Below are 16,414 nucleotides of genomic sequence, written 5' to 3' on the forward strand. Positions count from 1 at the left end.
GCACTACCACCAGTGCAGCTCCGTAAGTGGTAGCAACAGTAGGAGCAGCTGGGATTTTAAACACCATGTCATCTAGACCTGCTCTGCTCTGCAAGATTAGATGATCTATGATGGTTAAAGAGTCTACATTAGCACCCTTACCATTTCTGCCACCAGCGGTTGTGAAATAATAGGAAATTTTAAGAAAAATGTTAATCTAGGTAGCTCAGGTGTTTTGGAGGGAAATTGATAGTACTGTATTTTGTGGTTCAAGAGGCATCATGCATCTAATGATCATTCCTGCTGGGTTGCTGCTTTTTAATATTCCCTTATATTTTCTTCTCTCAAAGATGTTGACTGCAATAGAGCTGTGCATAGCATATTGATAAATTTGATTTACCATTAATTAGAATTCTGATTATATGCTGGATTCCCCCACCTGCAAATTAAGTTTTACATTATAAAAATGGTCAAATTCAACTCTCGGGACAAAACCATAAATTTCAGTTAGTTCTTCACTAACAGAAGTTGCATATTTTCCCTATTTTTCACTGCAATAATAACTTTTGGTGGTGAAAAAAGTGTTCCATTAGAAAACTTAAGATGACAATGAACAATATTTCAATGAAAAAATGTTTTTCTCCTATTTCATTGAATTTCATTTTCACGCATTTCTACAATGCAGTATACAGTGTTATTTAAAAGCAATTGTTTGTTGTTGGTGGAACGATCTCATTCATTTCATAGCAGCATTATTCATAGTTTTAATATGTTTTAATCTTTGATGATGTTTCTCAATGTTGACTATGTCAGCTATCCATGATGTTTTCTTAACTCTTAGATGAGTATAAGCTTCATACAGAGAGTCATTATTTATTAACTACTTCTGTGCTGCCTCGGTACCAGATTTCTGAGGCAAACATTTCCCTGCTGCTGCCCTGTGTATCTGGTATGTCCTTATTGAAGCATCACTGGAAGATTCAGACTTAAAGATTCAAACACTTCTGCTGCAGTGCAGTTAAACTGTGGCAGAGTTGTCATGAGCTATAAATTGTGCTCAGTTAAACCATATTCTTTATGTTCTGAAATGCCTGATGTGTAAAGCAATGAGGCTATTCTCTTTATGTCAGAACTCATTCTGTTATGTTTGGCTCTATAAGGCTTGAAATGTTTATCTAAGATTTATTTTTCTAATAGTCTGTTTTATTCTCTCTGCACAAAAGCCAAAATTTGTTCAATGTGATAGAAACCAGTTTTAGAGATTTTCTTTTTCAAAGTTTGAGTGCAACCAACATTGATTATGAGACTTGTCAGCAATATACAAACCTAGTAAAGCTGAACAATATCTACAGTATCAGTCTACCTGATACAATATCCTTTTCAAGTAGATGCAAGTATTTTGTTGCTGCTTTACCAAACAGTAACATCCAAGAAAATGAGCCTTGGATCGATTTTATGCTTTGAAGTGATCTCTGGAAACTTCTGAATTACTTCACAGTATGCTGTTCACCATTTGTAATGCTACTAAGGAACATGTTATCTATTTAGTAGCTGGATAATGTTTCTCACCAGTAACACCCGGCAAACATTATGTTTCAAGTTGGTCATAAAGATTTCAGCAGTTATTGCAGACCTGGGAGGCCTAATTTATAATTCCTGTGGAGTGAGTCTCTGTTGTGCTGCCCCTGTTCACATGTTCAGATCTTTATGGCTAATCAGCCCATCTTCCAAAGTTTGAGAAGCAATCTTAAAGCATTTTACTCTATTTGTGATCGCAGACATCATTGCAATGCAGACAGAGAAGCAGTGTGTAATTTAACTATTGAAGAATCCAAACTGGAATTTAACTGCTTAGCTCACTTCAATTCCTGAGAACCCACCCAAATATGCAGGCTTAAATTGGGCTCCAAGCTAGCTCAGCTAGTTGAGCTAGACCCCATGGTGTGCAATTTTTATGCAAGTTAGGTTTTGATTGATGTTTTTCTCCTTCTAACTTTTAAATCTTTCAGCCAATATATTCTGACATCAGTTTCTCGATTATACAGTGAGCCATTATGCCTCTATGCTATACAACATCAGTGTTCCACACCATAATTTACTGTAATAACAAATATGCATAAGATAGAAATAGGCCCTCTGTAAATGGGTAAAACAAATATCTTACATGTATACACTACTTGCATTGAGAAAGATCCTAAAAAACTTCCCAAATTACACATACCCACACACACTCTCAGATAAGCAGCTCTTTCCAGGGTGAAGATGGCAGTCAGCCAGCCAGCATATAGCATGCTTTAACTGACTGGGGACTGCTGTAACTTACCTCACCCTTAGGAAAAGTACTAGGGGATCTTTAATGTCTGTGTAGAACAACCATATCTTGTTTATTATGATACCTTAATAAAATACATCTTAAAGTAAATACAGTGGTACTCAATTAATCTATTTTGAAAGACTCAAAGGGTAAGTCAGCTCTACACATATGTGAAATTGTGATTCTAGGTATTTCCAAACTTGAGGATTAGACCACTAGGCCAGGGATCGGCAACCTTTGGCACATGGCCCACCAGGGTAAGCCCCCTGGCGGGCCAGGCCGGTTTGTTTACCTGCCACATCCGCAGGTTCGGCCGATCACGGCTCCCACTGACTGTTGTTTACCCCAGGCCAATGGGGGCAACGGGAAGCGGTGTGGGCCAAAGGGTGTGCTGGCCACTGCTTCCCGCCACCCCCATTGGCCTGGAGCAGCAAACCACAGCCAGTGGGAGCTGCGATCGGCCAAACCTGCGGACGCGGCAAGTAAACAAACCAGCTCGGCCTACCTGGGTGCTTACCCTGATGGGCCACGTGCCAAAGGTTGCCGATCCCTGCACTAAGCCATCACTATCTGCCTTCATAAGGAATGACAAATACAATACCTCAACAAAAGGTTAAACCATTAGTAAAAGAAGTGTTATACATTGTGTGGGGAGGAGTAAACAGATTCTAAGATGTGTATTTGGTTAAAAATAACAATAATGGTCAATAGAACAACAGAAGTCAGCAAAGTCAGGGTATCATAGGTAGAGGTCCTGCCTGAAGTCATTCTCCCAGGTTTAATTTAGGCACATGATTAAATACCTCGCTAAATTGGGGCTAGAGTGACCAATTTGTAAATATTGCAGGTTTTGTTATGGTTATGAACACCTGTGTAAGCTCAGATCCAAACCTCACAAAGCTGTAATTCACTCATATGAAACCTCTAGCAAACAGCAATCAGCAGGTCACAGAGTAGATTGAAGCATGGCACAGTGTGGTTGCCATCAAAAAATTACAGTTTCACTCCCCTCCCCCATGTTATCTGAGATGCTGAGGATTTTCTCTATACTTACAATTGAAAACATATCCATGTTACTGTGTGATAATGGTGAGTGAATGTTAACATTTTAATAATGACCATTGGAAGTAGTTTTTGATAGAACTGATTTTAGGCAAGACTATCTCTTTGAATATTTTGGTGGATAGGTGCAATAAACGACCATTTACCTTTGATAGTTTTAAATGTATTGTATACATGATTCCCATAATGATATAGCTAAATTAAATATTTATCAGATTATTTCATCTATGAACACAGCTAAAATGACACCTGCATTCTATTTAAGTCTCTGGTCAGACCCCTGCATAGAGTAAAATACCATTGGACTGTGGAGCACACAGATCCAGCATGCTGCTGCTTCATTTTGCTTTGTGAAAAGACAAATACCAACTTATGTGAACATGGTCTGTGATATGTAGCCTAAGTTCAATGATAGCACACACAGTAAGTTTAATATGTTAGCACATCAAAGGGAGAAAAATAAAACTCTGAAAATAGATAACCATTAAATGATTACTAATGCATAGCAATGCTAATGGAGTGCAAGGAGATTTTAAATCATTTTTTAAAAGATACTTTTTGCTATGCTATTTTATTTCAGTAGTCAACATTGCAGGTGGCTGGTTCGTATAGCAATGGATTCTTACACTGTGCAAAACTAAAACAATAAGACACTTTTGAATTACACTTTGCAAATAGGGAAATGTCTGATTCTTGAGTATAACATACAGGGAAGCTATGGTGTCATACAAAAAAGTTTTCCGGAAAAGTTTCAGAGTGGTAGCCATATATACTGTATTTTTAACTGCATGCATCTGATGAATTGGGTTTTAGGCCCCTAAAGCTTATGCTCAAATAAATTTGTTAGTCTCTAAGGTGCCACAAGTACTCATTCTTTTTGTTTTCCAGAAAGTCGTCTTTGATAGACTACTAAAATGGTGTTACCAGGAATTAAAGATATGTGTCTATTACTTACACTGGCTTTGTAAAGGATGACAAACCTCTACTGGTACCAGGAGATAAGAAACAGCTGTTCTCAGCTGTTGGATTTGTGCCAGAAATGAGATGATTATTCTCAGAGCACAGTTGTAAAAGGTACCACATATTTTGTCAACTCAAATTTATGCAAGACTAGAATCATCCAGGACAGCAGCAACTGTATTACAGACAACCTCACAACAGTCTCTTGAAGGAACACTAAATCCAATTATGCAGAACATCACAGAATTGTTTATTTCTAAAGCATTTAGTTCCACTGAAAGCAGACTATTTGTGCTTGGTTTTTTAAATGGATCAAGAACACTTTTGTGTATAAGATTCTGGGATAATAAGTTATGCCTCGAAAGCTGTTGCCCAGATGAATTCAGGAGTGAAGGAGAAATACACCTTCCAGAATAATTACAGCAACCCATCCTATCCTTTAGATATTTAATAAATGCATAACATTTCCTTTGATTTTAAAATAGGAACTGTAGCTAAGTTGTTCGCACTCTGAAAGATAAGGTTTGGTTTGGTTTTTTGGGGGAAAGGGGCTTTTTGCAGTTTGGGGAGTTGAACGAGTAGGGCTTTTTAATTATAAATACATATTATGCCATGCAAAGTAGATCACATCCTCAAATTAATGTAGGGTTTTTTTGTGGGGGGCCGGGGGGAGGAGGAGGTGGTGGTTCTGTTTTTTACTCTTCAGAATACCTAGTTCCATAATCCAAATGTTTTTTTAAACCAGTTTGTATGCCATCCTCTAGCCTTACATAGCTAGGAAGATTAAGCTACATGAACAACTGAAATTGTCGGATATACATACATGAGGAAGGTGGATGGCATTCTTCCTAGTTCTTAATTTCAGATAACACACAGCATTGCCTGATATGTTGTCTTTGGAGGTTTTCTGCATCCAAGTATATAGTGGAATGAGTTTATTATGACAGGAGTTAAGATGTTAAGATGTAGATATTATTGGGAATGTGGGAAGATGGTGAATGTTAACTGTGTTAGTTTTTGTTGTTTTTTAGTTATTTATATAACCATATTTCCCTAGGAGCCCTAGTTATGGAGTAGGACTCATTGTGCTAGGCACTGTACAAATACTGAACAAAAAGACCCCAAAGAGTTTAAAATCTAAGAAATATATTACAATGCTTAACTCTGTGTGTGTATTTATATGTATAAAATATATGCACAATCTTTATTGTGTCCCTTTGCATATATGTATTATGATATAGTTTTCAAATATATGACCTGGTGCAAGTGCTGGAGGAACTAACTAAAGGCAGAGCTCTTCTTGATCTGCTGCTCACAAACAGGGAAGAATTGGTAGGGGAAGCAAAAGTGGATGGGAACCTGGGAGGCAGTGACCATGAGATGGTCGAGTTCAGAATCCTGACAAAAGGAGAGCAGCAGAATACAGACCCTGGACTTCAGAAAAGCAGACTTTGACTCCCTCAGGAAATCCCCTGGGAGAATAACATGAGAGGGAAAGGAGTCCAGGAGAGCTGGCTGTATTTTAAAGAATCCTTATTGAGGCTGTAGGAACAAACCATCCCGAGGTGTAGAAAGAATAGCAAATATGGCAGGTGACCAGCTTGGCTTAACAGTGAAATCCTTGCTGATCTTAAACACAAAAAAGAAGCTGACAAGAAGTAGAAGATTGGACATATGACCAGCGAGTATAAAAATATTGCTCAGGCATGCAGGAGTGAAATCAGGAAGGCCAAATCACACTTGAAGTTGCAGCTAGCAAGGGATGTTAAGAGTAACAAGAAGGGTTTCTACAGGTATGTTAGCAACAAGAAGGTCAGGGAAAGTGTGGGCCCCTTGCTGAATCGAAGAGACAACCTAGTGACAGAGGTTGTGAAAAAAGTTAATGTAGTAAATGCTTCTTTTGCCTCTGTCTTCATGACCAAGGTCAGCTCCCAGACTACTGCACTGGGCATCACAGTATGGGCAGGAGGTGACCAGCCCTCTGTGGAGAAAGAAGTGTTTCAGGACTATTTAGAAAAGCTGGAGAAGCACAAGTCCATAGGGATGGATGCACTGCATCCGAGGGTGCTAAAGGAGTTGGCGGATGTGACTGAAGAGCCATTGGCCATTATCTTTGAAAACTTTGAAACATTTGATACATTATCTTTGAAAAAATTGGGAGAGGTCCTGGATGACTGGAAAAAGGCTAATGTAGTGCCCATCTTTAAAAAAAAAAAGGGGGGCAGGACGGGAAGAAGGAGGATCCGGGGAACTACAGGCTAGTTAGCCTCACCTCAGTCCCTGGAAAAATCATGTAGCAGGTCCTCAGGGAATCAATTTTGAAGCACTTGGAGGAGAGGAAGGTGGTCAAGAACAGTCAACATGAATTCACCAAGGGCAAGTTATGCCTGACTACCCTAATTGCCTTCTATGATGAGATAACTGGCTCTTTGGATGAGGGGAAAGCAGTGGACTTATTATTCCTTGGTTTTAGCAAAGGTTTTGTTACAGTCTCCCACAGTATTCTTGCTGTCAAGTTAAAGAAGTATGTGCTGGATGAATGGACTATAAGGTGGATAGAAAGCTGGCTAAATCATCGGGCTCGATGGGTAGTGATCAATGGCTCCATGTCTAGTTGGCAGCCGGTTTCAAGCAGAGTGTCCCAGGGGTCGGTCCTGGGGCCAGTTTTGTTCAATATCTTCATTAATGATCTGGTGGATGGCATTGATTGTACCCTCAGCAAATTTGCAGATGACACTAAACTGAGAGGAGTGATAGATATGCTGTAGGGTAGGGATAGGATACAGAGGGAACTAGACAAACTGGAGGACTGGGCCAAAAGAAATCTAATGAGGTTCAACATGGACAAGTGCAGAGTCCTGCACTTAGTATGGAAAAATCCCATGCACTGCTACAGACTAGGGACTGAGTGGCTAGGCAGCAGTTCTGCAGAAAAAGACCTAGGGGTTATAGTGGAGGCGAAGCTGGATATGAGTCAACAGTGTGCCCCTGTTGCCAAGAAGGCTAATGGCATTTGGGGCTGTATAAGTAGGAGCATTGCCAGCAGATCAAGGGACATAATCATTGCCCTCTATTCGGCATTGGTGAGGCCTCATCTGGAGTACTGTGTCCAGTTTTGGGCCCCGCAATACAAGAAGGATGTGGAAAAATTGGAAAGAGTCCAGCGGAGGGCAACAAAAATAATTAGGGGGCTGGAGCGCACTTATGAGAAGAGGCTGAGGGAACTGGGATTATTTAGTCTGCAGAAGAGAAGAATGAGGGGGGATTTGATAGCTGCTTTCAACTACCTGAAAGGGGGTTCCAAAGAGGATGGATCTAGACTGTTCTCAGTGGTAGAAGATGACAGAACAAGGAGTAATGGTCTCATGTTGCAGTGGGGGAGGTTTAGGTTGGATATTAGGAAAAACTTTTTCACTAGGAGAGTGGTGAAGCACTGGAATGGGTTACCTAGGGAGGTGGTGGAATCTCCTTCTTTAGAGGTTTTTAAGGTCAGGCCTGACAAAGCCCTGGCTGGAATGATTTAGTTGGAGTTGGTCCTGCTTTGAGCAGGGGGTTGGACTAGATGACCTCCTGAGGTCCCTTCCAACCCTGATATTCTATGATTCTATGACCACATGCTATGTTCTGCAGAACCCATCTGAGGGTCAGAGTCTGCATCCCTTACTCACATTGAATAGTACCTTATTCTATGATTTGTGCTCTTGAAATCAATTGGACTGCTTCTGCAGCAAAGCGCAACTCCATGTGAGTGAGAATGGCAAGAATCTGGCCTTCAGTTTGCAGAATGGAGAGTACTCAGGGAAATAAAACAGCTGTTCAGTATTTCTTTTTAACCTCACCATTCAGTGTTCAGCTCAGTTTCTCATTTGCAGTACTCCATCCACTCCCAGCACTGGATGAGCATTTATATAAAGTGTGTTTCTATGTGTAATTGGCCAAACTGTTCGAGTGTATAGAGTAAGTAGACCGTGCCCAGAACCCTTTCTTCGTACGTATAAGGTGCCCATAATTTTGCTGCAGATGATATGGCTGTTGGCCCCAGAAAGGAGTATATTATGAAGCTGTACTTTTCCATTACCCGGCTTTTCTGTCACCCTCCAGTCCATCTACAATGTTGCTGCCAGACTCCTCTTCCTTGCCACTCCAGCTCCATCATCACCTTCTTTGAGTCCTTTTACTGGCTTTTCATTTTCATCCAAAAGTATCTTAAACTCTTTGTGTCTGATCCAGCCCATATCTCATTTTGATTGCATGTTACACTCCTTTTTAGACTCATGTATCTCCCACACTGCCCTTACAGCTGATTATTTTCTTCCTGATATTGTTTGCCATGCAACTTCCCTGACCTCCTTCAAATCCCTCCTCAAAATGTATTTATTTATTAGCAATCCCACAAACAGTGATCCACTAGTTCCCTATAAACTATTTAAAAATGTGTTTCACATCTTCTTTCCATCTCCTTTGCTCATGTTATCTTTTTACTTGAATTTCTGAAGTGCAATGAGATGTATCTAAAGTAGGTGGTGTATTTTCTTTATTCAGCTGATGGACTTTTGTGCATAGTGTGGATACATTTGTTCTTTTATTCATACGGATTGTGATTTGATTTTGTTTTAATATCTGTTAAAACACCCAGACCCTGGGATAGGCATTTTTAAGTAGATAAATCTAAATGACTATATATAGAATAGCAAGCCAAGGCAGGTCAGGTAATATCTTTTACTAGACCAACTTCTGTTGGTGACACAGACAAGATTTTGAGCTACACAGAGCTTTTCTTCAGGTCTGAGAAAAGTACATTGGCTATGCCTACACGCAATTAAAAACCCACAGCTGGCCCATGCCAGCTGACTCGGGCTAAGGGGTATTTAACTGCAGTGTGGATGTTTGGGCTTGGGGCAGCCTGGGCTTTCGTACCCTGTGAGGTGAGAGAATTTCCAGAGCTCAGGCTGCAGCCGAAGCTGGAACATCTACATTGCAATTAATGGTTCCTTAACATGAGCCCCGTGAGCCCAAGTCAGCTAGTATGGGCCAGCTGCAGGTGTCTAATTGCAGAGTGTCAGGGCTAAATACAAGTTGGAACAGATGGTTTAGTGTGAATAGTTAACACGTATTGTAAGAGATGAGTCAAAGTGAAGTGGCCTGGTTCACACCTCTGCAGTCATAGCACAGAAAGGGGGGAAGGGGGATTAGGAAAGGTTAGTGGGTTACACATTATTGTAATAAGCCTTAGATACAGTATCTTTATTAAAACTGATTTTTAGAGTCTAGTGAAGTTATGAATTTTAGCTTCCAGAGTTATCTCTAGAAGATGTTGGGCAGGTTTCCTTTGAGGATGAGGACTGAAGTGTCAGATATAGAGAGATCGCTTTGTGAAAAGTGTTCACCTGCAGGTGATAAGGTGTTTTTGTCTTTGATCATTTTTCTGTGTGCGTTCATTTGGGACATTGTGAATGTATGTTTTCACCCATAATTGTTGTTGGAGTATTTAGTGCATTGGATGAGATACACCACATGTTGTGATAGGCATGTATAGGACCCAGGGATCTTGAAAGGTGTGTTGTGAGGGTATTGATCTTCATAGCAGTGAAGATATGTCTGCAGGTTTTGCATCTATTATTATGGCAGGGTCTGGTACAACTTTGAGCTGGTGGATCCTGGTTTGAGGGGAGCTTGCTTCTGATGGTGAACTTGAAAAGATTGTAAACTCTAAGTATTAAAGAAGAGCTTTCAGAATATGGCTCATACCATCAGCAAGCAAGAATTTCCATCCTATGAAAATATGTCCTACCCATATTCCTTTTTCATAGAAAACATTATTTACAACATATTTTCACTATAGTGTAAGTTGATGTTGGTACTTAATGCTGTGAGAGTCTAGACTGAGAAAACTGCTATTATGTAGTGCCATTTTCTGATGGGTTTAACACTTCTTGATGTGATCATGCTGACATCTTCTGCACTGCTTGCCATTTTTGAAAGACAATAAAACACATGAATATTTAATAATGTAGGAAATAAAAATGAAATAGGTCTCTATTTAAAACAAATAAACAGGAGAACATCATCATACTGGGCTGCTAAATGTCTTTACTTGACATAAAATGTAAACCAGGGTGTAATTTTGTTCCTAGAAGGATGAGAACAGTTGATCAAATAAGAGGTGAAATTGAAGAAAAAACAACAGAAAGCATTACCAAGAGGTGCCCCGTAAAAGAACTCACCAGAAAGACAGATAGGCTGCTTGTTCAGTTCCTTATCTTTTCTTTAAGTTTAATAGTCAAAGAGGTTTTTGCATTTATCTTTGCAGCTGAATGAGTTCAATTTCACTCAGATTAGGACAGAAATTTCAGAACAGCAGGTTAATCCTTCCTGCCTTCATGGGTAACTGAGCAAAAAGACCCATATCAGCGTGGCCAAGTGTAAAATTGTAATTCCAGAGATTAATGTTGTCTTTTCTGTTTGCTTTGAACTTGACCTCCATGTCTCTCTTATTTTATTTATATATTTATTTATTTATATTTGTTAACAGCTTCTGTCCAGGGTCCCTGGGAGAGGGCAATCTCACCAAACAAAGTGCCCTACTATATCAAGTAAGTATAAATAATATTAATGATGTCTATTTAGTAGTCTCGTATATGTGTGATAGTTAATTATTTCTTTAATCTGTCCTGATACAATTCTTGTGTTGTTTCAGTAGGAAGGACAAAAGTAGTGAAATATGCAATAAAATATCATGCAAATATGCTGGTGCTCTGGGGAGCTTCCTTAAAAAAAACACCAGCATATAGTTTTTGAGTTGTGATAAAGCAGAGTGCCTTTCATGTCATTGCAGCAGTCACCTGAAAAGTCTAGTAAAGCTGTGGACCACATGGTTCATACTTGATTCCTTTATATCTGTTCCTTTCTCCATCAACAGTGAGAAAGGGAGGTTTTGCACTATCACAAGCCAGTCAGAATTTTGGTGAATGATTTGGTGTTGAAAGCAGCCATGTATGGTTCAATTGAGAAATTTGCAGCTTTAGCATCATTGTCCTTTTTCTTTAACTGATCTTTCTAAAACTATCAATTGTCCATTATTCTGTGAACACCTTTAGCAACACTGTTTGGCAGAATCTGTTGTTGAAGGACAACAAGGGAGAAATTAATATTAAAAATAGTCAAAGAATAACAAACGAAGAGGAAACTTTAAAAACCCAGGAGTTCACTTTTTCATGCCTCAGGTTATCCCACTACACAACAAAAATAAGGGTGAATAAATTACTCCTTCGTGCTCTAGTTTTTCCATGTTGCTAACATGAGCTGTGAGCTGTTTCTTCACTACAGCCTGGAAAAATAAATGCTGCAGTACATAGGATGAAGTTGCTGTGTTAACAGAGCCTGCAGTGCAAATGACTAAAACTTAAGTGTCTGTATTTGGGTTACAGTGATCCATGTTACACTGCACCATCTGTTACAATAATGAATGCCCTCTACAACAGACAGAACCTAAATTCTTCAGTATGGCCACCTGATTGCTATGGCACTCCAGTCCTGAATTTTGTAGCAAAATATAATTTCTGTGGCAGCTTCAAAATTGAGGATTTATTGAATTAAATGTAAAAATGAATAACAGTCAGAACTAGAGTATTCCCTAATATTATTTATTTTTATATTACATTTGTTTGCTGCTGCCCCAAATTTTAAATTTGCTGCAGACATTTATATTGGCAACGAATAATTAAATTGAATGGGGAAAGCTAGAAGTTTTGACACACAAGTCGGGGTGTTTCGGCATCAACTGCGAGAGGGAGTTTGGGGTTTTGGCACCCCTGTCACAGCTGAGGCACTGGGGAAAGGGATACATCTCATTTTCACTTACCCTTGAGATGACTTGACATTTTGGCTGGAGAAGCTTTAATTCCTAATATCTCACCACAGCAATTCTTCGTGGCAGCCAAGAGCCCACTGCACCTCTCAGTCATCATATCTGCCACTACTTCCAACAGCAGTAGATGTACACACTAGCTGAATGTTAATGCTAAAATGATCAATAGCAAAATAAACATTTTATTTTGTCCTTAGTTTTCAGAGTCAGTGCCCCATTACAGCTATTGTTTCAGGCTATTTGCAGACTCAGGAAAAAAATACTTCATATGTTTCCATTTGGTTCACCCAGGGAAGGTTATCTTCACAACCATAGGGGCTGGTAACATAACTTCTATAATGAAAGCTTACGTTCTGTGGCATGTTGTACAGGAGCACCGTATAGCTGATATAGCAATCGGATATCTGAGGTATTTGTTAGTCCTAGTGACTTCCCTGTTCCATCTGCTCCCTGCTCCAGCTTTAAGACTACCCCCTGTGATTTAAATGTTTCTCTTTCCATTTCTGCTTTATTCCCCTCATTTAGCATTTCATATTTGTCATAGCAAAACTGCCTGTTATTCTTAGCCTTTTCAACCTTTAAACAATGCTTATTTAGCCATCCATTTTTTTTCATCCGTTGAATTATTACTTTCTTGCTTATCTTTAATTGTTACAAGAGTTGCCATAAAGGTGTAACAGAAGGGTAAGTATCATACCTGGCCCTTTTCTTAATGTTTATGTAATTTTCCTTTACATCTTCAACATAGAATACTCAGGCCACAGATGAGAGCATCCTTTGCTAACTGAATTTCCCGCATACATTACTGGTTTTGTGTTTTATCAATTTCCTTCTTGATATTTAGCTGTTTTAATTAATCAATTTCACATTTGAAATGTCACAGCATTTGATGAGTCCATAAATCAGGCAACACTTAATACTAAATCCTCAGTGGTAACATTCCAGACTTCTTAGTGTTAGGTCACTCCAAGCCCTTTGAAATTGATAGTTAAAACTTCATTTTTATACAGTTGATTAGTCTGTAGCAACCAGCCACCACTAAAGTTCCTGAAGTACTGTAAAATTTTTAATATTTCGTCTCCCTTGGGCCTTATTCCTGCCAGCGTCTCTTTTACCTTATTTCAGTACAGCTTTCATTGCTACTGAAAATATAATCACCAACAATGTACAACCTGTTACAACTGCTTTTCCTACTCTATGCCATTTTGTGGTTTCTTGGCCTACTGTCAGCCTCATGAAAATTGCAATATAATGGCCTTTTACCAGCTGTTGCATTCTGTTAGGATTTCTTTCACCTTTTTATGTGGTTAGTCCCACATGGATAGGCCAAACTGAGCCAACAGTTAACACTCACCTTGCTTACTTCCCTAATGAGTTGAGAAATCATATTTCTGTATTACAGGCTACCAAAGGTGCCTTGGATTCTAAAGTAGCAAACAGATTTTCCTCACTGCCTGCTGAATACCTGGCTGTATGATGGGCTATCAAGGAAAAAAAATTAAATCTGCACGTTGCTATGTGAAATCTTTCTCAACTACACTTCATCTAACCCCCTTTTTTCCATCATCAGACTTTTTCTCGTTATGCTGATGACCTTCCTGTTCTTCATGTCAACCAAAAAAGTTACTATTAAACCCTTAAGTACTCCAGAGATCACATCTTATTTTATACTGTATAATTTACAAGTAATCCCATTTTTCCTATGGCTAATACAGGCTTTAAAGGTTTACATTAGTTCAGAGGTGGGGAAAAGAAACATGTAAGAAGACTGCTGTTTTGCTAGGCCTCTTGTCTAAGTCCCTGACCCTGCAATTGATCCGCTTGGACAGATCAATGAGCCCTGATGGCAAAATCAAAAAGGCTTAGCGTACGTGCCGGGCCTTCCTGCATGGAGGCAGCTGTGGGATTGAAGGCTGCCACTAATAGGAAGCATCATTTCCAAAAAAAATGGGTTCATATAATATACCAGAAAAGTCTGGTGAGCAAGAGAGAGGCCTGAGACAGTTAAGACACAGTGACACTTGAAAAATGTTTTAGGTTTTTATTTAAATCTCTTACTTTAGCTTTTACTAAGCAAAAAAGTGATTACCAAACATAAGAAATATAAATAGCGAATAAAAACTATACAAAGGAAGAAGCCTTTTGAAATGTATGTGCATGTACATATGAAATACGTGCAGAGAAAAATGTCTTAAATTCTAAGAACAGAATATAAAGAGAAAAAGAAGGTAAGAAGAGGAAGCCCACATGTGGAAAGGACATATTGAGGTGGTAAGGTTAAAATCATGTTACCCTTTTCTTTAACTGGTTACTATGCCATAAATGAGGGTTTTTCATATCCAAAGGCAGAAGGAAAAACAGCCATATGGGCGGTATATGCATACTGGAAAACTTCAGGTGTAGTTCTAGAGTATTAATTTGTTTCCATATTTAATTAACGATTTGCTGTTTTTAAATTTAATTTTCTTAGTGGTAGTAATAATACACACTTTCACATTAATTTCTCCTTATATGTGTTTCTTAAAGTTATCAATGAAAGGGGTGAGCATACTCCACCAAATACTTTCACGTGGTCATTTAGGGTTAAATCTTTTATTCTTCTTCGAGTGCTGTCCCTGCAGTTGCTCCACTTCAGGGGTCGGTGTGTCCTGGCGCTGTCGATCAGAGATTTATGGTAGCAGTGTCCATGTGGGTCACGCGTGTGCAGTAGGCATCTCACAGTACCATTGGTGCCGTGTCTAGCATGCGCACGACTGGAGCCCTCTAGTTTCTCCTCAACCGTCCTCGTCTGAAGACGGAGATCTGGGACAGTGTTCATCACTCTTCCCAAAACTTTAGAAATAATAGTTTAAATAGTTAGTTAGTCATATAGAAAGTTGTTATTAGTGTTAGTTTTTTTACCAAAAAAAACCACTTTATTTTTCTCTGGTTTACCCTCCCCACACTGGGGACAGTTAACTGTTAAAATGCCTGGCTCCCCAGGTTTCAAGCAATGCAGCTCCTGCCATGAAGCAATGCCTGTTTCTGATGGGCACTCCTTGCATGTACGATGTCTCAGTAAGGCACATATTCCACAAAAATGCGCCCACTGTAACAATCTGAAGGCGAGAGCCAGGCATGACTGGGATCTCAGACTAAAAATGAACTTGATGGAGAAATTTCTCCAACAAAAATGGACCCATGGACCATCTCGCCAGGCACCCCCACTCACGGACAGGAGCAGGGCCGCCCAGACGATTCAGGGGGCCTGGGGCAGGGCCGGGTCTTCGACAGCAATTCAGCGGCGGGTCCCTCTCAGAGGGAAGGACCCACCGCCGAATTGCCACTGAAGAATGAAGCAGCCTAAGTGCCGCCGATCGGCAGCACTTCAGCGACGGGTCCTTCACTCGCTCCGAGTCTTCCACTGCACTGAAGGACCCGCCTCTGAAGTGCCGCTGAAAACCCGGAGCAGCTTGATGGGGCCCTGTGGGGCCTGGGGCAAATTACCCCACTTGCCCCCCGGGGCGGCCCTGGACAGGAGACATGCCTTCCTCTAAAAGACCGAGGAGGAGGGCAAGACGTTTCTGGAGAGAGCCCGGCAGAAACAATGGCAGTCTCCTGCCAGGTCGCTACCCATGATGCAACATACATTTGGGTGAGCACTTATGACACTCCAGGTACCTCCGGCACCACCGAGTCCCAACTGAAGGAGATGGAGTCGAGGCACAGATGGAGACATGCCTCCTCCATGGCGCTGACCTCACCCACGAGGGACTCATTACTGAGCGTTTCCTCAGGCAACATGCAGGGGTGCTGGAACAATTTGTATAGTGGGGATGCTGAGAACCACTGAAACAAACTGTAAACCCTGTATATAATGGAAACCGCTTCAAGCCAGGGGGTGCTGCAGCACCCCCCACGCCCCTAGTTCCAGCACCTATGGCAACATGCCTCCACGTCCGGCACCGACATCACAGTTGGCACCAGTAGAGAAAGCAAAATTGGCACCGACCGCGCTGGCTAACCCACCACAACACCTGTCAGCACTGACATCTGCACCATCAAGAGCAACCCCATTGGCACCGATGGTACAGACAACAGAAACTCCACAGAATGTACTGCAACAGAGAGACTTGGTAATCTCTTTGGCACTGCAGTCCCCCTTGCTCGATACTGAGGGCTCTCCCAAACATTCCCAATGTGGGGATCCCCATACTTCTCAGGTGGTCTTACAGTCATCTAGTGAAGACGAT

At 40.5% G+C, this 16,414-nt stretch overlaps 1 protein-coding gene across 23 annotated transcripts in view; it reads left to right on the plus strand.

The window, feature by feature from the left end:
• DMD (dystrophin) overlaps nucleotides 1-16,414 on the plus strand; it is a 2,044,659-nt gene that overhangs the window by 1,875,810 nt on the left and 152,435 nt on the right. For all 23 annotated transcript variants that reach the window (XM_044996713.1, XM_044997415.1, XM_045002732.1 and 20 more), the window contains one exon: nucleotides 10,848-10,908. In XM_044996713.1, coding sequence (XP_044852648.1) covers nucleotides 10,848-10,908 — 61 coding nt within the window. The remainder of the gene's footprint in view (nucleotides 1-10,847; nucleotides 10,909-16,414) is intronic.

This window comes from Mauremys mutica, chromosome 1, assembly GCF_020497125.1.
Source record: "Mauremys mutica isolate MM-2020 ecotype Southern chromosome 1, ASM2049712v1, whole genome shotgun sequence".
Lineage (NCBI taxonomy): Eukaryota > Metazoa > Chordata > Testudines > Geoemydidae > Mauremys > Mauremys mutica.